This window comes from Ascaphus truei, chromosome 5, assembly GCF_040206685.1.
Source record: "Ascaphus truei isolate aAscTru1 chromosome 5, aAscTru1.hap1, whole genome shotgun sequence".
Lineage (NCBI taxonomy): Eukaryota > Metazoa > Chordata > Amphibia > Anura > Ascaphidae > Ascaphus > Ascaphus truei.
The window spans coordinates 52,583,708-52,611,653 of record NC_134487.1 but is presented as its reverse complement, the minus strand read 5'-3'; the positions used below and the strand labels follow the sequence as shown (position 1 = coordinate 52,611,653).

At 39.6% G+C, this 27,946-nt stretch overlaps 1 protein-coding gene across 13 annotated transcripts in view; it reads left to right on the top strand.

The window, feature by feature from the left end:
- Positions 1–27,946, top strand: part of BRD1 (bromodomain containing 1) — a 59,615-nt gene that overhangs the window by 19,603 nt on the left and 12,066 nt on the right. For 5 of the 13 annotated variants that reach the window (XM_075599802.1, XM_075599803.1, XM_075599804.1 and 2 more), the window contains 7 exons: positions 8,224–9,597; positions 12,703–12,859; positions 13,869–14,000; positions 14,715–14,843; positions 15,368–15,680; positions 16,702–16,965; positions 22,900–23,391. In XM_075599802.1, the coding sequence (XP_075455917.1) occupies positions 8,224–9,597; positions 12,703–12,859; positions 13,869–14,000; positions 14,715–14,843; positions 15,368–15,680; positions 16,702–16,965; positions 22,900–23,391 (2,861 nt within the window). Of the gene's footprint in view, positions 1–2,826; positions 2,953–8,223; positions 9,598–12,702; positions 12,860–13,868; positions 14,001–14,714; positions 14,844–15,367; positions 15,681–16,701; positions 16,966–22,899; positions 23,392–24,875; positions 25,700–26,976; positions 27,788–27,946 lie in introns of those variants that run through there. The other 8 variants (XM_075599805.1, XM_075599806.1, XM_075599809.1 and 5 more) reach the window with 7 other exon arrangements.

The window sequence follows — 27,946 nt, the reverse complement described above, 5'->3', positions numbered from 1 at the left end:
TATGGGCAAGTCCCCGCTCAGATGGGGCGCGCTCAATCAAGCTTGGCGCTTGAGTAAAGAAATAAAAGTAACTTTCCAGCGCGATAAATTTGCCCGCAATGCCCTCCCCCCCTTCGCACTCTTGCGAAATAGCAAGGACACCCGGCGCTCATGCTTGTAGAGCTGGTGACTTCACTGCTCTCAAGCATGAGCGAGCGTGGCCACAGCCTAAGACATGTGAACTAAGACTGCGGCCAGGCAGGGAACGGGCGTGCTGGCGCTCGTGCTCTGTACCCTGCTCGGCCGGGCGATTTGTGGGCGGCTAGGTGTGCGCTTGCCTGGGGGCGCGGCCACAACGTCACGGAACTGGTTCGCCCTCATTGGGCGAGCGGCAAATTGAAATTTGCTTGTGCCGAGCAGGCGCTTGCTCACGATGGCCACACACATTGCCGCAATGTTTCATCGTGGCTAGCGTGAGCGTGGCTAGCGTGAGCGTGCCCGCTCGGTGCCACCAAGGCCTAAGGCTGAGTCCCCGTTGGCGCTGAGAGCTCCAAGCATGACCGCCGGGTGTCCTGTCATTTACGCGTGCGCGGGGGGCATTGAGTGCGCTGAAAAGTTAGATTTTTGTTTTTGTTTACATAAGCGCCGGTGAGCGTGTGCCCGCGCGCACCGTGCGGGCGGGGACTTACATATCTATATATGTAAGTAACCGCGGCAAGCTCCGCCCACTCAGCACTAGTGGGGACGCAGCCTAAGGCTAGTTGCATGTTCCATAGCTTAAATGTAACAGACTGAGACCTTTAAAATCAATGGACAAGGTTCAGGTTGGTTTAGCTTATCTTGTCTATGTATATAATTTCCATTATATACATAAAGTATTTTGACATCCTCTTTTAAACTTGTAAAAATTTCTATGGTACAGTAAACGGTTTGGAGATTATTATTTTTTTTTTTAAATCTTCTTTTGGTGACAGGACTGTTTGTTAGATTGTAAAGTAATTATGAAGCCATTATTAATCAAACAGAACAACATAAGAAGTAAGTAGGAAATATTGAGGTTGGAGCCCCAAAAATAACTAGTGCTACAGAGCATATACCCTTAGGTTTAAAGAAAATATATTGTTGAATTCACTGCAAACCGGAACACATAATATCCTTTGTACATGCTTGGAGCTTAGGCATTAACCCCTAGGTGAACCACGGTTGAGCAGGGGTAAAGAGAGTTGTATGGGGGATATCCTAGGACCCCCCCCAGACCTCTAATATACACCCAGAACACAATATACCAATGGTAATGGGGCAGCTCACTTTAAAGCATTATTGTACTCACATATCTCCTTGTGTGACCGGGTCAGTGTGCTCCGGCTGAATGGAAGCAGAACGAAATCACCTTATACCAGGAGGGAAGATGAATCAGCGGGCACTACGGTGCAGGAAAAGATCAAAAAGGCTGGACTGTGCTACGAAAAAAATCCTTTATTCAGACATGGTTAAAAATTGAGAGGAGGGAAGAGAACCCCTGCGCCTCTAACGCGTTTCACTCGCAATCTTTTCCTGCACCGTAGTGCCCGCTGATTCATCTTCCCTCCTGGTACAACATAAGAAGTAGTTAATGTGATGAGTACATTGTGATGTGACAAATGCAAAGCATATTCATTTTTCGCATGGTACAAATAAGTAAAACGGTTCTTGTGGGTGATTGAATCTTTCTAAGGATTTTGGGGGCCGGTACATTAACCATTTCAGTGCTGGAAGTCTGTGCCACTGTATCTCTGGGACTTAGGGCAGTGATCACATGATCGGGACCACCCCCCCTGGCTGGTCGAATAGAATTAGAGTGGGTCCTCTTCCTTCTCGGTTAGGCTGGCCGCTCAGCCCTAGAAAGCAAGCATTTTGCTATGCTATGTTGTACCTCAGGGGTGCTCACAACTCCATTCCTCAAACCCCCCCTCACAGGTCAGGCTTTAAGGATATCCTTTGCTTTAGCACAGGTGGTTCAATCCATCCCTGTTTCAGCTTAGGTTGCTCAGTCTTCCAGCTTGGATATGGTGGAAACCTGACCTGTTGGGGCTTGAGGACTGCAGTTGAGCAACGCTGATGTACCTGGTACATCAATGTGGTCTCCGACTGACCAAGGCCCATTGCATACCAGGTATGTTAAATGGCAGTGACAAGTTTGAGAAGAAACTTATGCTCAGAGTTATGAATTTCCAAATATTGTGTCCGAGTTATGAATTTCACTCTTTCCAATATCTACCCACTTGCTGCCAGCATTGATACTTACCTTTCTGATTGCTCAGGTAGGTATGTAGTTGTACATTTTTAGATTTATACCTACATTTAGCATGCACTCAGCAGGTGATCTTCACCTTGCCAGGGCTTATTGTTTACTAGTGGGAAGAGTTTCAGATGTCCGGATGTGTTGATTAATGAGCTGGAGGTTTTCTCATGAAAATGGCAAAATGCCGTGCAGATTCCTTGGCAGGGTAGGGGAGCTTCGGTGGAAACCTCACAAGTACCTTCTTTATTTCCCTTCTTTATTTCGTGGTACATGTGAAGAAGAAACTTGTGAAATTTGAAAGCTCTGTACACTGATGGTAGCTATGGAGAACTCACTTATTGGTTCATTAAAAAGGTTCCAGCCAGTTATAACTCTCTTAAGCAAATGTAAGTTTATGATGAGACAGCCGTGCCACAGTCAGTACTCTACTTGTAGTATTAAGGAAAATTCACAACACTACATGTAAAATGTATGTAACCTCATAAATTAAGCAAAATATTTTTAACACATTTTTTAGTAGGGCCTAACGTGTCGAAGTGACGGGGTGAAATGATCTGTTCCAACAGGTGTCCCTGAAGATGGCAAAGTGTTCTGCAACCTGTCGGCAAGAGAAGCGAGGGTTAAAGTTTAAAATTAGGACTTCAGCAAATGTTGCTTTAAAGTGGCAATTCTAAGGTGACCTTGTGACAGAAGTATGTATAATATGCTCAGTCTCTGTCATTGCTGTGTTAAGGAAATACTTGTTTTTTTTGTTTAATTTTCATTGTTAGCCAAATGCTTCAAATGTTTGTTTTTATTTTGTCTTTATGTAGTCGTCTAAGATTAATTTTACAACAATAGAATCTACTGATAAATTGTCATTTTCACACTTTCTTTTGCACGTTTTTTTTTTTTTTTTACAAGTAATTCTAATAATTACTAGGCAAACAGTTTGGACAGTAAGTATAGTATATGTTGAGCATGGTTTTCATAGGATGCACTGAAAAGAGGAGCATAATATTCTTTCACATGGCACAACTATGTATAAGGCTACAGAATAGGGGTATATAGAAACCAATTACATTAACACAGTAGTGCATTTCTGAAGCCCATATGAGTTTAACTCCTATATGTTTGTATCTTTCATGTTGTGTAAAAGGTCGTAAAAGCTGGGTAGGTTTACCATACATTATATAAGTTATGGTGGGTGAAACAGCTGTCTGATTGGTTTCACTGGTTTTGCATCTAGTCCAGTGCAGTGCGTAAAAGCTGTGTGAACAGCGAGCATTAGCTTATAAGGATTCCATGTAAAAATGGATTTCAGGCAAAATGTGACACGGTGTGCTCATTTGCATGTCATTTCCCAAAATCCTGGCTACAGTGAAAGCACTTTATGCTAAGAGATAATGGGGACAGGGTTGCAGACCTGTCTCAGACATCTGAATCTGCTCACAAGTGATATTTTTCTTTGCTATTAAAATCATGATTTTCTTAATCTGTAGTATGTTGATAACCTCAGACTGCACTGGGCTCTGGGAAGACATCTATTTTGACCTCCAAAACACTTAATATTTCAACTTCTCCATGTTTTAATATATATATATATATATATATATATATATATATATATATATATTTTTTTAAATATTTATTATTATTTTTATTTTTTTAATATGGAGATCAGAGAAAACTGCTGCTTTGAAAAAGTGTGTTCCTTCCTGCACTGAGTACCAGAAGTGGTCACACTATCACATTGCAACTCCAAGCAATGTGCTTTCCAACTGAAATGTAACCAAAGTATCCAGATTAGGGAGCATTGCACCTCTAACATTAGTTTGTCTGTCATACGCAACAACCAGAAACATGGCACTGCATTAAGTTACATTTTCAGCCAATGACACCGTGCAATTTATTTATAAAATGTTTTACCAAGAAGTAATACATTGTTGCCTCTTGTTTTCAAGTATGTCCTGGGCACAGAGTTATGACATGGTTACATAAGTGGACATGGTTATACATTATGTATAAAGACATTGCATGAACAGCAATACAGAACATTGTCAATTATTTATTTTTCTTTATTAAGCGTGCAAATTTACCCAAAAAAGGATATAATTGAGAAGCACAGTATGTACAACGCATTGTTTTTGTTTGTGCTATTCCATGTTGAAGTAATAAATTAAATTCTAATGGATGCCTTAAAATGTAATGCACACATGGGTTAATGATGGGAATGGGCATTTTTCTGTTGAAGGGGCAGTTAAATGTAGCAGGCCAATATATTTTTTATTTTGGTATAATTGGCTTCCTTAGATTCAATCACTGTTAAAGTAGCTGTCTTATTTGTATTGTGTAAAACAATGCCAATATCATCCACAATGACGGATTCAAGTAGATCAGCTATTCGTAGTTTCCTCTTTGCAAAGTAATTTGTGTGCTATCATTAGTCAAATAGTCTTATCACTAAAAGCTATTAGATAAAGATTGTAATAGCCATCAATCATTTTACTATGGATGTTTTTTTTTTTTTTTTTTTAAGTTGTCAATCGCCGGTAATCTAATTTAGCAATTACTACTTTCCTTAATTAACTCAGACAAATGTTCTCCAGCACAAGCAAAATAACACTCATTAGAAGACTAGAAACAATAACCAAAGGTGTGTTGCACCTAAGTCAAAAACCAAAACAAACAGAAAAAATAAGCAAATACAGTAAATGTAACTGGGTAGTACAGCCGCGTAAAATGAACATTAGCACATAAGGAAGGAAGTCGTTCCCATCCCTGTGTGCACGTGGTTGTACTAGAAAACATTTTATTTGCTTTTATTTGTCCTTCACTCCGTGAGCCCTTTTGCCTCTGTGTTTTGCGGAGAACCCTAGGAGTGCTGTCGGGGATTCAAACTGGTTAAAGTGCTACATGGTTCACTCTTTCTCAGTGCTGCCCTTTTAACCTTTTTATTCTCTGCATAATTAGATATTTTTTTGATTGTTTACGGCGTTTTTGTTACTAGTAATTATATAGTCAAAATGTATTCTATTTATTCCATAGGGAATAATGCTTTCCATTTTAATTCAATGTGTTGAATTAAGGAGACTGGTAAAAATAATGCCTTGTGCTGAATTAATTGCTTTGAGGGATTGCACCTTTTTAAATAAGTAATCCATGCATTGTTTCTCTCCTCGCCCTTATTTAATTTTATACATAGGTGAGATACATTCCCTAGCTACATACCAGCAAAGGTGATACCGGTTACTTAATGGTATTTAAATCCCTGTCACATGGGCCAATAGGAAGCCATGACAGATGATAATGACCTGTTCCTATTGGCCCTCTTAATGCTGGAGATTGAAACGCCATTTTATTTTCCCCAGCATAGGACACTACACGTGCCACCTTCCCCTTTAAGGGCACCCTCAGCTTGGGGGTAAGCCAGGGGGTCCCTGAAGCTAAAATTAAAGTTATATAGAAGGAAAAGGGGCTTCTGCTTCTGCTAAACCTATGGGGGTGCACGTGGGGATAAAGGTTTATTGCAAAGAAAAAGAAAGAGATCCCACTAGAATCATGCACTCCACCGAAGTGATAATTTCACATTAACTGGTAACAGGTGGTAACTGGTAACCACCTCTTACCAGTTAATGTGAAATTATCACTTAGATGGAGTGCACGATTCTAGTGGGATCTCTTTCTTTTTCTTTGCAATAAAATTAAAGTTACTCTTAACAAAAATAAATTGGATTGATTTAAGTGTGCATGTTTTATCCACCATCAGCATTCATATATATGATGTAGAAGTCACAGAACAGAGGCTCAATCCCCAACCTGCACATGAGATAAAGTCTGACCACATTTGTATCCCCATAGTGTCCTGGTTTGCTGTACAGGACAGATGTTTTCTGTGTAAGGGTGAGAAAAAGCTGTGTGAAAAGTCTTTGATGTACCCATATTCTGTGCGTGTTTTTATTTCTTTTATGTAAACTTTTCCTTTACCCAATTGTCTTAACACGTTGATATATAATGGGTCATTTTAGTGAACAGAGTAGTGTTAATTCTTTCTAGGTTGTATAAGATTTTGTTGATCTTTGATTAAAAACAAATGCGTAACATTTATCGCCTACAACTTGAATTGTGTGATCTGCTTCTGCATTGGGAAAAAGTGAAACGGTGTATGGCAGGGGCGTCCTGCTCCAGTCCTCAAGTGCCACCAACAGGTCAGGTTTTAAGGCTATCCCTGCTTCAGCACAGGTGGCTCAGCCACTGATTGAACCACTTGTTGTGCTGAAGATGGGATAATCTTATAACCTGACCTGTTGGTGACCCTTGAAGACTGGAGTTTGCCACCCCTGGTGTAGGGCAGCTGTAGGTCAGAAGAGGAAAAATAGGTTAGCGTTTCCATAGCACTGTTATGCATGTATACAGCATACCTGCCAATCCACTCTTAAGGCTGAGTCCCCAGTGGCTGCGGCTGTGACAGCGTGTGCGGCGCACAGAAGGTACGGCCCTCTATGGAGCCGGCTCCAGTAGCTGCCTGCGCGCCCTGGCACAAAGCGCAACCATAATTTAGCAAAGATAAGAATGTTGTCTTTGCTAGTGGCGAAGGAGCGCTGACTATGTCACGGCAGCGGTTCAGCCAATGAGGGCGAACCAACTGCGTGACGTCATGGCTGCGCCCCAGCTTCCCCCCCCCCCCCCCTGTGCTGGAGCTGAAAGCGGGCCCGTAGCCCAAGTCACCAGTGTGATGATACAGAACAGTCTTTCTTTAGTTTTTCTGTATTATATCAAAGCTCTTAACAATCAGCGAATGGGAATACAAAATGTGGGCTGGATCAGTATCGCACTGCTGACGTGGAGTCGGCAGGTATAATAAAGTACTACAGTAATTTACATGGCATTTGGCTACTCAAAATTCAGTCTGTAGACACTTGTTATGAAACCCTGGCTTCTTTATTCCAATCCCTGGTATATGCAGCTTTTCAGTGTGAAACAGGTTTGCTTAGCAGTGCAACCTATTTAGTAATGCTCGGCAGTTACTCCGAAAGTCAGTCAGGGTATTCACATTTGAAAGATAGTATTATGATTCCGTTTGCCTCACCAGGTTGGGTATCCAGGCGAAAAAAAATAACGTGTTTTATTGGAACTGTGGCTGAAATGTGTATAGGTTTAATACTGGAGGTTCAGCTTCTTTCCTGAAATAGTCTTAATTGGTTTTGTAAAATGCTGACAGTGTATATTACCCAATATGTTATCATAATGGAGACACAATGTGTCACTGCTTTTTAAAGCCAAAGGCAATGAAGTAACTTAACCCGAGGTCACAGGGATCTGGCACTGAATCACAGTCCGTTGTCCCATTGCAGATATGTCCCCTTGAAATCAATCCCAATTGTCTCCAAGGATTCACCCGGTTTCTTTCATACACATTATTAACCCTTTGCTGCCAGAATGCCAAGCTTTTGCTTGTGGCAAAAAAATTAATTTTATCCAGACCGTATATTAACCTCGCTAATGAATGCTTTGATTCTGAATTTCCATCGGTCGGGAAAAGTGACCAAACTTAAATATCTGAGAATGACATTCACAGATCCCGGTTAAAGTAGAAACATTCATTTTTCAGAAGACAGCAATCTATATGTAAAAAATCCTCATAAGAAACATTGGTAATATAAGGAAGGATCCTAGACAATTTTAAATATCAAAACTGACTGCAGCGAAGTGCTATTTGGATCTTGAGTCTGCCGGGTTTCCTTACTTCTGTGGGGGCAAAAAAAGACTTCAGTCATTGACTGTAATTGCGCACCAATTCTTTTTGAACACTGTTCAATGCATGTACAGTACTAACTTTTTGTTTTTTTAGATCAATATTTCTCCAAAATAGTAAACTGAAAGACGACAGCGACACTGATACTGTTTTCTAATCTTGTTGTGTAGTTCAAACAACTGTAATTTTTGAGTCATATTTAAGTTTGTTTCCTTTTTCGTCTTTATAGGTCGTCCACAATGAGACGAAAAGGACGTTGGCATAGAGTCTCTGCACCTCGATCATCTACTTCCCCGTGTAGTATTAAACACTCCCCTACTCGGGAAACCTTGACATATGCCCAGGCCCAGAGAATGGTTGAAATAGAAATTGAAGGCCGTTTGCATAGGATCAGTATTTTTGATCCTTTAGACGTTATTTTGGACGATGATCTCACCGCACAAGAAATGACTGAATGCAACAGCAATAAAGAAAATAGCGAGACCCCACCTCAGATTTGTCTGAGATCAAAAAGGCTTAAAGCAAGCAAGGGGAAAAAGAAAAGTGACGTTCTTCCAACTGTACATGCACACGCGACCACCAGCACTCTCCCAGAGCCCAAAGTACGTGTCATCGAATGTAGCCCCCCATCTGCTCCCAACCGCTCGGCAGCGTATTATAAATTTCAGGAAAAATCCTCAGAAGAGCTGGACAAGGAAGTGGAGTATGACATGGACGAGGAAGATTACGCCTGGCTGGAAATAATAAACGCGCGGCGGAAAAGCGACGGACTCTCTGTAGTGTCACAAGACATATTTGAACTACTCATGGATCGGTTTGAGAAGGAATCTTACTGCGAGAACCAAAAGCAGGGAGACCAGCAGTCGTTGATTGACGAGGATGCAGTCTGCTGCATATGTATGGATGGGGAATGTCAGAACAGTAACGTTATCTTGTTTTGTGATATTTGTAATTTAGCAGTGCATCAGGAGTGTTATGGGGTGCCATACATACCCGAAGGACAGTGGCTCTGCAGGCATTGTCTTCAGTCCCGTAACATACCTGCTGACTGTGTGTTGTGCCCAAATAAGGGAGGTGCCTTTAAAAAGACTGACGACGATCGATGGGGACATGTAGTCTGTGCTCTCTGGATCCCAGAAGTTGGATTTGCAAATACAGTTTTTATTGAGCCTATTGATGGTGTACGTAACATTCCCCCAGCAAGATGGAAGCTAACCTGCTACCTCTGCAAGCAAAAAGGTGTTGGTGCCTGCATCCAGTGCCATAAGGCTAACTGCTATACTGCTTTCCACGTGACCTGCGCTCAGAAATCTGGATTATACATGAGGATGGAACCGGTGAAAGAAGTGACTGGCAGTAGCACAACTTTCTCTGTAAAAAAGACTGCATACTGTGATGTTCATACTCCTTCAGGGTGCGTGAGGAGACCACTAAATATTTATGATGAACCAGAAACAAAAAATGGTCTTTGTAGGAAAGGCAATGACCGACCTGTCAGATCAACATCAAAAGTAAAAAGAAAAGCTAAGAAAACGAAGAAATCTCTAACTGAGAGTTGTACAGTTATACCAACGGTCACCGTACCTGATATTCCACCACAGAGGTAAGAGTCTAACTAGAGCTGTATGTTGGCATATCAATGTTACCACACATTTTATAAGATGACACATCTGTTTAAAGGGACTGTATTTACAGTTGTGACTTAATATACCATGTTAAAAACAAATTTTTGGGGGGGTTTATTCATTTTGGGATGTAAAAAAATAAAATAAAAACGCATTGGCATCAAAAGCATCACTAAATAGAATAGCAAAAAATATCGCACATTTTAAAAAAATTATACTGTTTTGGTGGATAATGAAATGTTGTAGCAAATACAAGGTAGCATTTAAGATTGTTAATCTGTGACACAATGAGCCACGCACGGGACACACTCTTGCCCACTCCCCCGGACATTATGCAGGGGCGGGCAGAGTCTTGGCGCTCTCAGCCTCGCTCCCTCATACCACCTGTTCTCTGTTCTCTGATCTCTTCACCTCCTCCCCTTCCCCCCCTGACCACACTGTACGTGGCGCGGCAGTGACTTGTGCTGCCGGTCACAGCGTGTTGCTTGTTGCGGCGGTGACTGACAGGTAAGACGGGCTCCAGGGATTGCGTTTTATGTTTCCAGGCTTTTTTCCATCCCTAGATATCAACATTTGATCCTCGTTATCATAGTAATCTTGATAAAGGTCCCAACGGGGACCGAAACGTCCGTCTCTATAATAAATATAGTTTATATTTGCAAGATCCAAGAGTGCTGGACTCTAATGCTTTTGTATGAATATCTACCCTGTTGCACCTTGGCTGTATATATAAAAGTGTAGCCCCTGGTACTCTCAGGTGGGGATGGGAGAAAGATGGAGCCCTTCATGACTCTTGTCATCCTATCTCTTAATTTTGCACAGTGTCAGGGTGAGTCAGGTACACACACTCGGACATACAGAGCTGCTGACGGGGTGGGGGTTAAGGGGAGAGCGGGAAGTTTTTTTTCTTATAAAAACAGAGCAATGTATAAAGACACCTTTTGTACCACTTTTTAAGGTTTCTGAAAACTATCAGAAAGTTTTTATGTAATGAGGTGCAGCGGTTTCCTATACATCTTTCTTTGTGGGTCAAGCTAAATTGCAATTGTTCTGTTTTATCCCTGATTTCTGCAACTTGAAATGGTGTGCTGCATACTAGCCTCCAGTAACACCTCAGGGCTGGGACCCGCTGCGCTCGGCGGCGCGGATGGCCGCGCAAGCGTTCCCCACCCGCAGGGGAATCCTCCCTAGCCGGTCCCAGTCCCCCCTCGCTGACGGCTCACTAAGCACTGTGACGCGTCAGCCGGCAGGGGATTCAAGAAAATTGTGATCCCGAGCGGTGACGCGTCACGTGGTGCGCTGATGAGCCAATCAGCGGCGGGGGCGGGAGCTGTTATCAGGCAGCTTCCTACTCAAGGGTGTGTGTGTGTGTGTGTGTGTGTGTGTGTGTTTTTGTGGCAGAAGGGGGAGGGAGCTGCTTGCCCGCAGCAGCTCCCTCCTGCAGCCGAGCCCGTGGAGGGAGAGAGGGGGGGGGAGTAGCGGGTCCCTCCGCTCAAGCCACGCCCCCAGCCCACCTCCCGCTCCCTACAGACCGCATATCGCGATCTGTGTCTGCCAGCACCCCGCCTGTGTGCAGTGCGGGCGCGCTGACTGAGGGAGCGGGGCCTTAGCCTTACTAGCCTTTGATGAAAACAATGTCCATTCGTATGGTCTACAACAGAGGTGCGCAAACTCTTCTCCCTGCGCCCCCTGCCTCCTCTCGCCCCCTGCTCACACGCCCTCCCCTCCATGCTATGCTTCATGGCAAAGCGACATCACGTGGCGCCATTTGACGGCTGATTGCCATGGTGACGTGTCGCTGTAAAGTTAGAGGCCTCACGCGATTCCCGGCATTTAATTTAAAAGCCTTCGGGGAAGCGCGGGGCCTCTGTAACCATCGTGTGCCCCCCCCCCCCCCGTTTGCGCACCCCTGGTCGACAGTACTGGAAACACATGTACGTTTAAAAGAAAAAAAGAACTTTTGTATAGAAGATAAAACCTGCTAAATGTTTTTTTTTTTCTTCTTTACACCAAATTGTGTGTGTGTGTGTGTTCGCTCGCTCGCCGAGTGTCAATAATCAAAAATTATATATTATTTCCCTCCCTCTCCCCCAAAGTAATATCTGATGTTAATTTATATACAAGAAAGTACCAGAGAGCACTCATGGACACACGAAATGTCCAGGAGTAGGATCAACATGTTGACCAGTACTTAATAAACTCAATTATCACTTTGAAAAGTCCACGAGTGCTCTCTCTTTAACTAACTTTCCTGCATGAACACCTTGACCCTGCCTTTAGACGGCGAGAGTGCTCTTTCTATACCCGCTTATATGATGTTGGCTTACAAAGAGAAATAGAAAAAAAATACACAGCAATCTTGCTATTTCCATTCCCTGGGAATATGGAAATCTGGAAGTGTTTGCTGTCATGTAAAAACATACTGGAGATCTGATATATGCTGTGAAGACCTGTTACCAGTGCTGCAGCTCTGCTAACATACATAGAACTGAAAACGTCAGCATGTTGGCATATTGTATATGGGGCCTGTGTTCTAAGGATTTGCAATCTCTCTCGCTTTCCTTCCTTCCTTCTTTTCTTCCTTCTCTTTCTTTTCTTTCCTTCCTTCCTGTATGCAAAGCATGTGGCAATGTATAATTCTACATTCTTGCCTAAGCTGGCAGTCGTTTGGTGCTCCTGTTATATATCTGTAAAAATCCTGATTGTCCATAATGGCAGCATTTCAGATTCAATCAATCCTTCTGTCAGTGTAAACCAGCAGCTACAATGTATCCTGATATTACTATGGTACCAATACCTATTGTTACAGTTTGTGGCTCAAACTGCTGTCACAAACAGAAAAAATTTGCAAATATCTTGCACTTCTTGAGAGGTGGGTTAAAACCTGCTATAGAACTTTGTTATTCTTGTAGCATTGATTTCCACAGTTATGGTGGCTCTGATTTGTGTGTACTGGGGGGGAAAAAAAGATATGTAATGTTTAAGTATTTTTACATTTCCAACTTGACAGCATTAAAATAAATACAATGGTTCATTTATTCTTCCTGCAAAGTGTATTAACTTATTTTTTATTATTTTTTAAGAGTAAATAAAATTATGAACCAAGTGTCTATTCAACGGAGAAAGCAGTTTATTGAAAGAGTTCACAGTTACTGGCTGTTAAAAAGATTATCAAGGAACGGCATTCCCTTACTGAGGAGACTCCAGTCCAGTTTACAGTCACAAAGAAATATACAGCAGGTACGTTTTAAAGCTATACTTGTTTAAAAAATAATAATTGCCATGTACTATGGAACCGATCCTGAGATTGCAGATCTCTCAACTATATGTAACATTTGATATAAACTACTTCAATTGTTTCAAAAAGTGTACGGGTAAAACCTTTTTATTGGGAGCATAGGGCAGGAGTGCTCAACTCCAGTCCTCAAGCGCCCCCCACCCTCTCCCACCTCCCCCCCAATAGGTAAGGTTTTCAGAGTATCCCTGCTTCAGCACAGGTGGCTCAATCAGGTTTCAGTTTTGACATCCTGAACACCGGACCTGTTGGGGGGGGGGGGGGGGGCTGAGGACTGGAGTTTAGTGCCCCTGGGATAGGGAATTAGACAAATCCAGTCACTTTACACCGTTAATTATCAAAAGATTTTAAGGCTATTCCTACTTCAGCACAGTTGGCTGTCAACAACTGAACCACTGATGAAGCCACCTGCGCTGAAGCAGGGATATTCTTAAAACCTGTTGGTGGCTCTTGAGGACTGGAGTTGCCGACCCCTGGTCTAGGTAATCGATAATATTCAGCCCAGATTAATGGAAGATTTGTAGAATTGTATCGCATTTTCTTCATTGTGACAACGCAACATTTACCTTCCTAGTATTGAACAAGTGCCTTTGTTTTGTATTTAAACTCCAATTACAGTACATTTGTTATAATTAAAATAATAATTGAGTAAATCCATGAATACTTTGATTTGTGCTACCCAAACATATTGGGAATTACAGTTTAATTGGATTCCTCAACATTACCTAATTATCAGGGTTAACGTTTTGATCTGTTTGCCTTCCTGTAAGTATTGTGTATAAACAAGAAGAAAAAATGCCCACACGCGCACCAGGGATTGTGTATAAACTCTTGTTTTCTGGGATGTGAATAGAAATGTGGGGGGTGGGGTAAAAGTGCAACTGACATTTATAAATTATGTATTTTCGATCAATAATAACGGTTTCTATAAACGATGACCCCGATTTTTCTCAGAGGGAAGATGATGAAGAAATACAGGCCTTAAAAAAGAAACTAAAGTACTGGCAACGGTTACGACACGACCTCGAAAGAGCGCGATTATTAATTGAGCTCATTCGAAAACGGGAAAAATTAAAACGTGAACAGGTAACTTTTTTTTATTAGTTTTGTAAGTAGCTCCTATTCCTTCAAAAATATATAGTATAGAAAAAAATTGTGTGTGTGTGTGTGTGTGTGTGTGTGTGTGTGTGTGTGTGTGTGTGTGTGTGTGTGTGTGTGTGTATATATATATATATATATATATATATATATATATATATATATATATATATATATGGATAAATCTTTAAATGTCATATTAAATACAGCTGTCATAGCAGTAAATTTGTTATGTAGTTGGGGGCTTTGCCGTTATTACAACTTCTGAATATGGTACAAGATGATGGCTTTAAATGTTTCTTTTTAGCAGTAGTTGCTGAATAAAACTGAATGTTTAGCATAAGAGCTGGATTCACTTCTCCTCTTTCCTGTGTTTTTCATGCTGGGAAGCCAATTGTAAATCTACATTACAAATGAGTACTTGCCAAACCACTCAATATGCTTTAGACCAGTGGTTCCCAACTCATTGTTCTCAAGAACCCCCAATAGGTCAGGATTCAAGGATATCCCTGCTTCAGCACAGGTGGTTCAGTCAAAATGATTGAGCCACCTTTGCTGAAGCAGGGATATCCTTAAAACCTGACCTGTTTGTTGGTTCTTCTGGGCTGCAGTTGGGAAGCACTGATTTAGACCTTTCCTGATGGTTACGCTAGATGTTCTACATTCCTGATATAGCATACAGTGTTATTTTCTGTTCCTTAGGTTAAAGTTGAACAGGTAGCTATGGAACTCCAGCTGACACCACTGACAGTACTACTACGATCCCTTCTTGATCAGCTACAAGAGAAGGATCCTGCTCGTATATTTGCCCATCCTGTTAATCTTTCTGAGGTGAGGTATCACTTAATCTTTCTATTTAAATAGTTTGATCTACACCGTGGCACGTTAAAAAAGTAAGAATATGGAGAGCAGATGTTCTGGGATTAAGATTCCATTCTTCCAGTCCTGCACTTTTGGGGTTCCTCGCTTAACACCGGTGCACAGTCTAGGCATGGTTTTTAACGTTTTATTCCTTCACATTTATTTTGTTATTTTCCTGGGTTCCATGTGATCGCCTGAAAGTTTAGATGTTCAGATCTTTGGAGTGAGTAAGCAACTTGTTTTGACAGTAAATGTTAAGTGTTACAGCTACCTGAAATAGAAGCTGGGTTAATGGAGAATAATTTGTGGATTTGGGAACAATCATAGCAAAAATATTTAAATGATGTAATATCATAACCTGATGCATGGCTTAGTTTCTTGCTGAATAGCCTTTCACTTTATTTTGGGGGATAGAATAATGTGACCAACTTTATTTGTAACAGCTAATATATACAGCCTATTTTTATTTTATTTTTTCCCCCCACATTTTACAGGTCCCAGATTACTTGGATCACATTAAGCATCCCATGGATTTCTCTACCATGAAAGAACGCTTGGAAGATCAGAGATATAGAAATCTGAATGAGTTTGAGGAGGATTTCAACCTCATCATTGAGAACTGTATGAAATACAACGCCAAGGATACCATTTTTTATAGAGCTGCTGTGCGGTTACGAGATCAGGGAGGCGTTGTATTGAGGCAAGCCAGACGGGACGCCAGTGCCATTGGCTATGATGAAGTTACAGGGATGCATTTACCCGAACAACCAAAAATTGAACCTCCCTCTCCGTTTTCATGGGAGGATGGTAAGTGACAAACATGTTTTTGCTTCCCAACATACCATACATCTGTTTTCAGTCAGCATAAAATCAACAATTATACTCAAATTGTACTTTAATGTTTTATCAATATAATGTCTTTTAAATAGATATGCACGACCTGGCACGTTGACTTTTAATGCTTGGCAAATGTCACCTAATCCGTACACTTCAGCGGAAAGCATTGCACGTCTCTTACAGTAATACAGATATTAGACTATAACTACCATTTAAAATAGTAGGACAGATAAAAGTGACAGTGTGAATAAAAAAATCCAACTACTGTATATGTAATTCAGCAATCAAGAGGAAATACTTGCATAAATAATGTACTCTATGGTTTCAAGTCAATCCTAATAGCTAATTGGTAGCCCCACGAGCGTATGTACATAAGTGCTGTGAGATACAGTGCAGCTCAATCTTGCGAATAATCATTGTACTTCAGACAGAAATTAAAACTCAAACTCTTTATGAGAGATTAAAAACCCCGTTTATTACGCACTTTTAGTACAGCAAAGCATTTTATGCTGGGCTGTGAATCTCTGCCATTGGTATGCCGGTCAGTGTGAGTTCTCGGTGCACACTGCCTTCTAGACTTGGACACCCTCCTCTGCACTGGACTGCTGAGAACCCTGAGCTACTGAACTGTGCCAACCTGTTTCATGGTTTTCCACACCCTCGTCTTTGTTGTTCACAGGAGATCAAGGGGGAGATGTGGGTGTGACAACTCATGTATCCGGTTGGGACTGTTCTGCAGCTCAGTGTTCTCAGCAGTCAAGTGCAGAGGAGGGCGTCTATGTCTGGCAGGCAGCGTGCCCTGAGAGAGCTCTCTGCAATTGCTGATGAGTTACACATTAGCCCGGCACTGGGAGTGCTTTGCTGTGCTAAAAGTGCTTAATAAATGGAGTGTTTTTTTTAATCTCCGTGTTCTGTCAAACTATTATGCTGTGGCATCGGTTAGCCCTCTTTCCGCAGTATCCGTGTAATGCCAAATTGTCTGTGTCCACAGTTGATAAGCTACTGAATCCTGATAACCGAGCACACATGGCATTAGAAGAACAACTGAAGGAGCTACTGGAAAAACTAGATATGACTTTTGCAATGAAATCAAGTGGATCCAGGAGTAAACGATTGAAGCTCCTAAAAAAAGAGATTAGCAACATACGTCACATGCTGTCTCAGCAGCATGTCCAACCTCCACAAATAGAATCGGGAATCGGGAGTTTTGAGGAGGAGAATGGATCATTAATTGAACACGACGGTGAAGAAGATGGTAAGAAAAATTACTTTGCCATTTGCCCTTTTATGTGTGTTTCTGTAATAGGTCTGTCCGTCGTCCCCCCACCCACCCACAAAAAACGAGAGAAAGCAAAACCATATTAATAAAAGTGTTATGTATTCTTGTGCAATAAGAAGGTCACTTTGAGTAACTAGAACTTGGGTGCAGTGATTGTACTCATTGCTATTCAGAACAGAGAATGGGTTTGCAACCACTTTTTAAATTCTTCCCAGCAGCAGTCTGAACCACATCCTTCATGTATGCAAGTTCTATGCAGAAAACATTACTACGGGCAAAATAATGGCTTCTTTAAACCTGTTTTTCTACAACCTGGTGGTATGTTTCCTACACTACAGTTGAAATGCCAGAGATGCAACCTGAGCTTGGCCGTTTGGACATCTGCTTAATTGTGCTTGGCAAACAATTAATGATGATGTATTAAACAAAGTGCAATATTATTTATTTATTTTACTTAGTTTGCAGTTTGAAGGAGGATTTTATATATGATTACTGGGCAGCATCTTGTCACCAACAGCTAGTTACAGCTTCTTGGCCGTTACTGATTGGATGCTGGCTTGAGGCTGTATAGTGGTGGTGTCTACACACCCCATTAAGATCTTGGGGTGCGCAATATTAAGCTGCAAGTGTCTTCTAGAAAATAAAGAGGAAAGAATATAAGTGACTGGATCACGGCTTTATTAAGGTCTTGAGCTGCTCCAGTTATGTCCTACTAATTGCATGCCCATTAAGTCTTCAACTGATTCACAGCCATAAAATGTACGTAGTCCTACAATAACCTGTTTCAGCGCCATGCTTCCGCTAATTGGCTTGATCGTAGCCCATCATTTAACAATTTTTAATTGAATAGGTGTTCTCTGATGACATGTGAAAAAACATATCTTAATATATGAGTATGTACTGATAAGGTGTGCATTACTATTCAAACAAAACATTAATAGAATAATTCTCTCTTTAGATGGTGGGTGTGGCTCCGTGGGCCTGCCCCTAGTAAATAGAATATGAAAAAAAAAATATATAGATATCGATATAGAGAGAAACCCATCTATAAATATCTATATTTCATCTCTTAGAAGCAATCCAAGCAGCACTTAAAAAAAAAAATAGTTTAAAAAAAAAAAAAAAAAGATAACATTATTATTAAACTAATTACCTAAACTTCTGATTGATTAGTTCTCCCGTGATTGTGATCCTGCTTCCAGGGTTCACTTAAAGCTGCAGTTCAAGCCTACGTGTGTTGGTATTTTTTATTTATTTATTTTTTAAATCAGTTCTGTACTATGAGAACATAATTTGTAACATTTAAAAAAAAGATTTTATAGCAACCATTTACAAGTCACATCCCCTTCCTCTTCTGAAACAGACTCTGGCACACCCCTGTTTGAGCCTGCCCCTTCTCTAGCAGTGAGCGAATTATATCGAGTTACTGCCTGGTCACATGATATTCAACACACAACTTTGCATCTTGGGTCTTTTTCTGCTGCACTGACAAAGATTTAGTGAACCCCCGAGTCGAAACTTCGCTGATCGATCACAGGAGAACGGATCGATCAACAACTTGGCTAATCACTTGTCGGTGTGTACATTGTATTTATGCACATTAAATGGAAACATAAAAATTTAAAGGGCAGCTTGAACGGCTGCTTTAAATGGCTGCCTTTTCAGATTCAGTCAATCCTTCAGTCCGTGTAACCCAGCAGCTACAATGTATTCTTAGATTACTAAGGTAATATCTATTCCAGTTTGCAACTGAAACTGCTGGGAGAAATTGCAACAAATTATCATATCAGGATAGTTTCCCAAACATCTTGCACTGCTGGGTAGGTGGGCTAAACCCTATAGAAATCAAAGGATGCACAGTATATTAAAACTCATTAAAAATGCAGTTGAATTATAAAATAATGTAGTAAGTATTATCTGATACTACAGAATTCATTTATTTAACAAAACACACGTAGGATATTGAATTGATTGCTCCTTCATGTTTTTTTATTTGACTATTTTATAAATGCAACATTATCATTGCAAATAGTTTTTTTGCTGCTGTTTTTTCAGCAATCCCATCCTTGATTGTGTATTGGATAATTTGCTGCCTTGGAAGGTTGAAATGGCCACTACCATTTACACTCTTTAAGATATGTTGTTCTAGTAACAGATGATGCCTGCGAAATAATAAATTGGCACAAATTCAGCCAAAATTGAGGATTACATTTTTTTTTTTTTAAATTAAAATCAGGTCCGCACAACATGAACTACCAAGTTTTTTTTACAAAAAAAAATGGTGGGTGGGGCCGGGGGCAAGTGCCTTTTTTTTGTTTGGCGAGTAGCATTGTTTTTATAATTTGTCGAGCCCTGCATATATTAATACCTATTTTCTAGTAACTACTTCTGCTGCTGCTTTTTCTATGTCCTGTTCTGGAAAGGTTTGTTTTTATGTGCAGCAATGTCATACAGTAAGGTGCCAGAGATATTGGTAGTGGGGTTGGAGCCTATGTATGTGGACATATTCTCAAAGCCAGAAAAATGCATGACATCAAAATCGTCACTGGCACAAATGTGGTGTTTGTATGGAAAATGGCGTAAAGTCGGTGTCACGGGGGCTAGACCTTTCCCTGACAATAAACAAAACACATTTCCTCTTTCTTACTACTGTAAGTAGTGTATTATAAACACTATGACACAATAAAATGGTTCCTCTTACCAGGTTAGTTACACAAATTCTCTAATGTTGTAAAATTATACAACTTTTCACTTGCATTTTAATCAAAGATTCTGTAGGTACGAGCGCACTGTTTTGTTTGACCCCAAGTCGTCAGGTTGTTTAGGGGCAGATCTAGGTCATTGCATGGGCTCTTTTTGCTTGGAAAACATGCTTGTGTTTGGCAGATGTTCCCTTGCATCGTCTTGCATTTCTTTAGCTCAGGCCACGCGGTGTGTACTCTTTACTGTCACATTGAGTAACCATGAGGGTTCTTCAACATCTCCTTTTTCTCATTCTCTCTTGATCCAATAAGCCAATTTTTTATTTTATTACTTGTAATCCTAAATTATTTTCTTGTCTTACCTAAAAGTAGCGCACACGCCAGCTTTATTCCTTTTACCGACACTGCCTGCACTGTAATGCATAGCTTTCCTCTCTGACATAGAATGGGTTAATATATTTCAGCATTGTCATTTCCTCTTACATGCAAGTTAAGGAGCAGTTCTGTCTGCTGTTTTTTCTTTCTTTTTTCTTCAATTTATTATCTATCTCTATCTATCCAACTGGTCAGGTTTTCAGGATATCCCTGCTTCAGCGCAGGGGGCTCAATCAGTTGTCATTTCTTGAACCACCTGCACTAAAGCAAGGATATCCTGAAAACCTGACCTGTTCGTGGCCTTTGAGGGCTGGTGTTGACACCCCTTATCTATGGTGTTTAACAGCACTGATGGAAATATCTTAGTCTGACGCTACCACTGTGCAGTTTCTGTATTCAAAGTTAATATAGTTGCAGACTGCAATCATTTTTAACTTGTAAACCACAATTTTTGTTTCTGACGCATCTGTACATTGTGAATGGTGTAAGTGAGCTTCTGCGTGTTGTAGTGCAGATGGGATATATGTTTAGCTCTATAACTCAAGTAGATAATGTTTTAAACCATTGTGTGATTTCGGTGGGAGGGTTTAGGGTTAATGTGATTAGAGCCATAATGTAGTACAATATGGCAATTCTAGCATTTGGTGAGTTTATGAGAATGTGGCCTTGGCTTTCTGAAGACAACCAATTGCCTTTGTCACAGACGGTGAGATTGTTAGACTGTAGTATAATAGGCATTTTCATGTTGAAAGCTGAAGATTTCTTGTGGCATGTCATGCATCCAGTTAGAGAAACTCAGAGACTTTGTAACCTTGTTGATCTGGGATTTTGAGTCATTTTTATGAACTTTTTATTATGTATGTATTCATTCATGTATGTACGCATGCATGCACGCACGCATGCATGCATGCACGCACGCAATAAGTATATACCGTAACAGAGTATCAGGAACCAATAGGTGATGACTCTGAAAAAATAAGAAGCAAAATATGGTGAAGTACGCTTGTATTCTTTAACTTCCACGTGGAGCCAGGACAAAATGCTACATAGATCAGCAGTGAGGAGAGGATTGTCTATATCCTACAAGCCTGTTATACCTGCTACTTTGTAAGTAGCTTCTATCTTTTGCGCAGTTAAAGAATACAAGTGTACTTCACCATATTTTTCTTTTCTTCTTTCTTATTTTTTCAGAGTCATCACCTATTGGTTCGTCAATTGTCCCTAGTCTTTTTCAATCCCTGATACTCTGTTTCGGTATATACTTATCATTGTTTGCAAAATACCAAATGTGCAGTGGCGCTGCATCTTTACAGATTCATACAACTTAAAGTAATTTAATCAGAACATTTCTTTACTTCTGTTTGTCATAACATTCATGCACACGTTGTGTCTTATCGTAAAGATTAAACCCATCATAGAAACCTCAAAAGTGAAGCTGAGGTCTCTGGTTTCAGTTCTAAATAAAAATGATGGCTTTGTTTTGATTGGGTGACCTAGTTTGTAAAAACCTGTGGTTTTCTGTTATGTTACCAGAAAGAGTAGGGCCTACATTGGTGGTACGCTTACTTATAGATCATATGCTGTAGATATACATGCACACATTTTCCATTCGGCTCGAATATAGATAGGTTTTTGTTTTAGGTTTTTAAATAGAAAATACAATACACTTGGAGTTGTACAAAAGTGCATTTTAAAACGATTGAAGCATTGCTCCTTTCAAATAAGGAGTCTGGAACCAGCAGCCTGAAATATCACAAACCTATACTTTATTTTTATTTTTACTGCTTTATAAATCTGTTGGATATAATGATGCAGTAAAAATCTGTATGTTTGTGCCATAGCACCCAGAAGGTTTAGAAAGAAATCTGTGCTGCAGCCTCTCGGGTATTATTTAGGACACTAAAAATATCCAAGATTCGAGGTGGCAGCTGACGGCTCGTGAGAAAATAAATCATACTCTGTACTGTATTTCCAAGTAGAAATTATATTCTACAATTTAGTACAAGTGATGGAAGACTGGTGTCATTTAAAAACATAGCTCAAGAAAGAACAAATGCAAATTAACTTAATGTAACAAATAATTGTTTAATATCACGTCCAAATACAAAAAGTAAAGAAATATCTTATAACGGATATCTCAATCATTTTTAATTTATATAGCACCTTAGGAGTACAGTATTATACATAAATAATTTATACTTGTAGACTACATTTTAAATGTTGCAATCTGAGTGATTATCATAAAAACAACTTCTTGACTAGCAGTTCTCTGACGTCATCAGCAATTTTGAATAGAACATTTATTGGTGACTGGACTACACCCGGGTCCCTGTTCCCCACAGACTTATGGGTTCCAAGCCTGGCAACGTCAGAATTTGTCTGGTGGCTCACATTTTATTTAAAAGATTAGTGATGCTTTAAGAGAAAAAAAATGTGCCTAAAAATAATACAAGTAAATGCTTTGGAGCGCAAGGGGGTCTCCTTTATCAAAACGTGTAGGGGGGGGGGGGGGAAGGTTGTGCTTTTAACACAACTAAAACTTGGCTCTTACTGAGATACTATCTTGATGTTCTACATAACCATTTATTATTTGCACTTAAATGTATTCATTTCATATTGGTCATTGGGGTCCTCTCTGTTCATAGACTGCAAACAAGTTAGACACGTATGGTTTTGTTTGTGCTAGTTTAATAACCATATTTCTAAAATGTTTTACTATGTCTTAGAACTACATATCTTTTAGTAGACTAAACTTTTATGTTTCAAGTTTCATAGATACTATTATAATTTAATACAGTTTTCAAAAATCGCGCTTTATTTATAATTTTTTCAGGAGATAAATCTCCCCCTAAACTTGAACCATCTGATGCATTACCTCTACCTTCAAACTCGGAGACTAATTCAGAACCACCAACCCTCAAACCAATAGAACTCAACCCAGAGCAGAGTAAGCTATACAAACGAGTCACATTTGATAATGAAATACATAGCACTACTGTTCAGAATGAAATGGTAAATGGACACACTCCAGAAAATGTACTTAAGGACAGTAATCCCACTGAGTCGACAGATTCTGAAGTAGCGGAATCATCAGCTGATGTAAACAGACGCACATCCGTTCTCTTCCGCAAATCAAAAAGTGTAAGCCCCCAAAAGCCTGCAAAGAACACTGAAACCCAGCCAACTTCCCCACAGCTAGGGACCAAAACCTTTTTGTCTGTAGTCCTTCCAAGGTTGGAGACGCTCCTGCAACCAAGAAAAAGATCAAGGAGCACATGTGGAGATTCTGAGGTTGATGAGTCCCCTGGGAAACGCTTGGATACAGGTAAATATATTCATTTATTCCTCCCATATACATAAGTTAAGCATGATATCATGGATACTGTAATTAAAAAAAAAATGAAAACCATTTCTGTAACCTGTATGCACACATATATTTTTAATTGTAATGATCTTCTATAAACATGATGTATCCATGATGCTGCTTATTACTTTAAGTTTGGCATTTCTCAGTTTTGCCTGTTTTATTTGTTTTCATCATTTTCTGTTGGCAATCATTTACATTTTTTTGCACCGGAGCTGCTTTGTTTTTATTTTTGTCTTCTACATTCTAGCACCTTTCCCCCTTTAATTTGTTACAACAGGGGTATTGAAACCAATCTGTGCCTTAAGGGGCCTTTTCACACACTCTTTGGTAGTGTTTGTCATTTCAGTACATTAACATAACATTTTTAATTGTTTTGGCATCAGGAGGCATTTGATCCTTCAACACTTTAATATATAAAGGGTTGAGAATGCACTCAAACAGTTAAATCATTTTGACAATTTAGTGGAACAGTTTGTTTCCCTTCCCAACTGAAATCTGTGTAAACATTGATTGATTGTGCCTGACTGCATAATTCAATCTAGTAAATCTTGTAGTTGGACAGTTAAGCTCCGTATTATTGGATGCTCACATATTATATTGCTGATTTTCTAAAGAGTCCTCCAAGCAACAGAAAAAAAAACCAATAAGGATTCATTGTCTGCACTGCAGTCTAGTTGGGACTGAGTCATGCCATGTTTTCATAGGTTTTTCCGTTTAGCGTATAAGCACCCAAATGTTTTACATCAGTGCAATAAGACACTGCCTGTATGCAGCATGTGGCCCTTTAGCCATCTGATTGATAAGGCATAAGTGGGATGTGATTGTACCACATACCTCTTCAGTCGAAGACCCAGTTAAAATGTAACTGGTTTAAATTACATTGTATATCTTTATAGTCTGTATGTATACATTGCATATATCTATGCACATGTTCAGAAATTAACCCTTTTCTACTTGGTGTATTTTAAATTAATTTTGCTCCAACAAACACAAGCCTTCTGTAATTTATATTTATGTATATCTATATAAATAAAAAAAGTTTCAGGTTGTAGAAAGCAGACACATCACGACACATTGATATAATATTAAGTTGCAATTGTGTGTCTATATAGATAGATGGAGATAGATAGATATATATTTCGCACATATTTGATTGGATTTCAGAATAACTTAATTACTTTTAACCTCTTTAATGCAGAACATTTTAAGTATGTATGTTTAAATCGACCAGGTTTAAGTTTCAAACAAAGCATTGCACTGTGGCTCTTGGGATATTGGTTTTGCTGTTTTTGTGTGGACTCTACAGTGTATTTTTTTTAAATTCCTTTTTATGTTGCTGTGCTAATGTAGTATTCTGCAAACTGCATGCATTAAAGCATATTATACATTTTTTTGCCATGGAGAAATACAGCATGTTTCAATTTGTGTTCATTCCTAAACAGAAAAAAGAGCTGACTCCATTGCCAATAAAAGCCTGTTTTTTACCATTTGTGGAAAACATCAGGTGTCTTCTTAACGTGCATCCAGCAAACAATGATCCGCTTTGGGAGTACGCAGCATTTTTATGTTTTTTTTTTCTCCAATTACAAATGAAACGAGAACACGAAAAAACTCCATGCACACTAAGGAATGTCGCCCGTGTTAGAAGCCAATACAGCATTATAGAAACTGCCATTGTCTCCATAAGTGCTTTAACCGAATCTGAAATGTCTTTTGACATTTGATGAAGACTTTTTTTTCCCCCTCCTCTCTCTCCTCTTTCCCCCTGTTTTTGGTTGGTAGGAGTGACTCACAGTTGCTTTCTTCCCAAATTGTGGCCTTTAAGTTTCAACCATGTCTAATATGGAGCAACGCTGACCTATGTTTGACAGGTTAAGGCTTGGTTTATTTTTAATATTCGACAGAAGAAGGAATAATGGTGACCACCTACCTCACTGAATACTTGTAGATGCCTTGATTTCATTTCTTGGGGTTTGCCTCCATTGTGAATATTCACTTTGATCAAGTATAAGTGAACCCTATTGGGTTTGACGACAGAAAAATATCTTACTCGATAACACTTCCGTAGATTAACTACAACTGAGATGTACCACATCCTGTGCTCTGAAAATATCTGCACTTCACTGCATAGCTGTAATTTTCATCCCTGAGCCGGTTAAACCGAAGTTGCAGGAATAAACTGTTGAAGGAAACAAGTATGGAAATCATGCAAATGCTATAAATGGACATGAGCAGCTAACTCCTAAACCCCCGAGATATTTGAAACGTAAGAATATAGATTTAGTAAATACAAAAACTATTCTGAAAATGATCTGTGGAAGTATGCCAATTTCATTTTCTTTGGTATATATCGCTTTGTTTTTACACTCTAAGAAACATAGCATTTTATACCATTCAAATTATGCAAGTTTAACGGCCAATACAATAATAAATATTTTTTTATCTAATTGATGTAGACTATTATACATGCACCAGGTAGGTGTACATTCTTTTATGTACTAGCTTAAAATTCTCTCACGTCTTAAAATAACACGGGCCTTTCAAAATTCCTGAGACATCTGTAAAATAGTATGTGTGTTGGTCTTTCCATTTGAATTTTTGCTGAAATATATTGTCCAGCTATTTTTTTTCCCGATCAAATTTAGGAATATATGTGGATTTTTTTGATCACTGTTGGTCCACAATTTTCTGTTTTGACTTCTCAATATTCATTTGAGGTAATGGAAAGATGACACTTCTATACAACTCTTGAGTACAATGTCGTCGTGCTAGTATAGTACGTGCTGTCCATCTTACTCCATGGCCTACATCTGCAAATTCAATGCAATATTTCATGAACACTATGTGACCTGCCTTAGCAATGTGTGTACAGTCTTGTAATCCTCATTTGTGAGTGTGGTGTGATTTTCATAGGTTTTATTGTCCAAAATGTTATCAATTTGATGGGTATTTTTTTTTGCATAATGGTATCTTTCAAGGAAAATATTTTTGTAGCTGACGAGTAAAAAAAACATGTTTTATACAGACTTGTGAATTTTATTTTTAGTAGTTCACTTAAAACAAATTATTCTTTGTCTGTATTTGCTTCATTATAATTGTCCAGTTTTGTTGCCTTTTTTTTCTTGTGCTCAGAGCATTAAGCATCTGAGAATTGCATTATACCTGGGATCAGTCCTTCTGTTGTCACAAACTTTTTCTTAAAATAAGCAGTAAGTTAAAGTTGATTACTGTTCAATATGTGCCTTGACAGTCTATAAAGTTACAAGTAAATGCCGGAAAATAATCATGGCAATCTCGATCTCAAAATAAGGGAATCTGTGATCATGTGGTTATTGTATTTTTTTATTTATTTATACCTTTTTTTTAATTGGTGGTTCTGTGTAAGTTCAATTTCAAGATGTAACGTGTTTAACTTATTTCTAATGTTAATGAACAGTCCTTATGTGTTTTAGGAATTGTTTAAGATGTTGCAGAATAATGGATTTAACTGCAAGAGGAATCAATTATTTTGGCTGCTAACTTTTATGTTCTATCTTTATCCAGTGCAAGGGGAAAACACAGCTCTTTCAGATATCCACTGAGGAAACATACTCAAAGGTTATATAGACACAGTAATGAGCAAAAAAAAGTAATCTCCACTGCAGCGTAATACAGATAAAAATGCCTAAAAGTGCATCCACAAACCTCGTATCCGCTTCTCCGTGTGGAAGTGCAAATGGCCACTGCTGCTCCCAGATCTACAATGCAGAGTCCACAACCAAGCTCAAGATGATGTATCCATTAGACTGGAATAGCTGGAATTGTACTTGCTGTACGTAGACTGGTCTTTGTACATGCTATATATTAAAGCGGCAGTTCCCCCCCCTACTCAGTTTTTTGTTATTTTTTTAAATTGCCCCCGTTTCCCCATGCCTCCCCACTTTATTATTGTATATTGGTGTGAAACAGGGGGCCTCGGGAGCTAAACCATAATAATTTCAACTCTTGGGACACCGTGGTTACTGAGACTTATATCTGTACACATAGCACTGGTACCGCTTGCACCACGGGAATCAAAATGGCAACTTAAATCTCCCACGATGCACAGGCCAATAGGAAGCCCCAACAGCATCCATCACGGCTTCCTATTGGCCCATGTGACGGAGGGTTTAAACAGCCAGGAAGTACCAGCACTAACATTCCAGGTATGTCTTGTGAACCTGTGTTTATTTCAGGTACAGGGACTCCCTGATTCACTCCTATGTAAATAAAAAGGAGGCCTGGGGGAGAAGTGTCCCATCAAAGCTGAAACTTTTTATAAACCCTATACAAAGAAATAAAAAGGATAAGGCTTGCACACTCAGGCTGTGTTTACATGAGAATACACTCAAGTGTTTTTTTTTTTTTTTAATTTTCTAGTGCAAAGAGAGGATATATAGCAATGCTTTTCTGTTCTTGTACTATTGTTATAGCGCACAGATCTTCATAGATCTTATCCCAGAAATCTAATGCAATGTCATACAATCTCTACAAG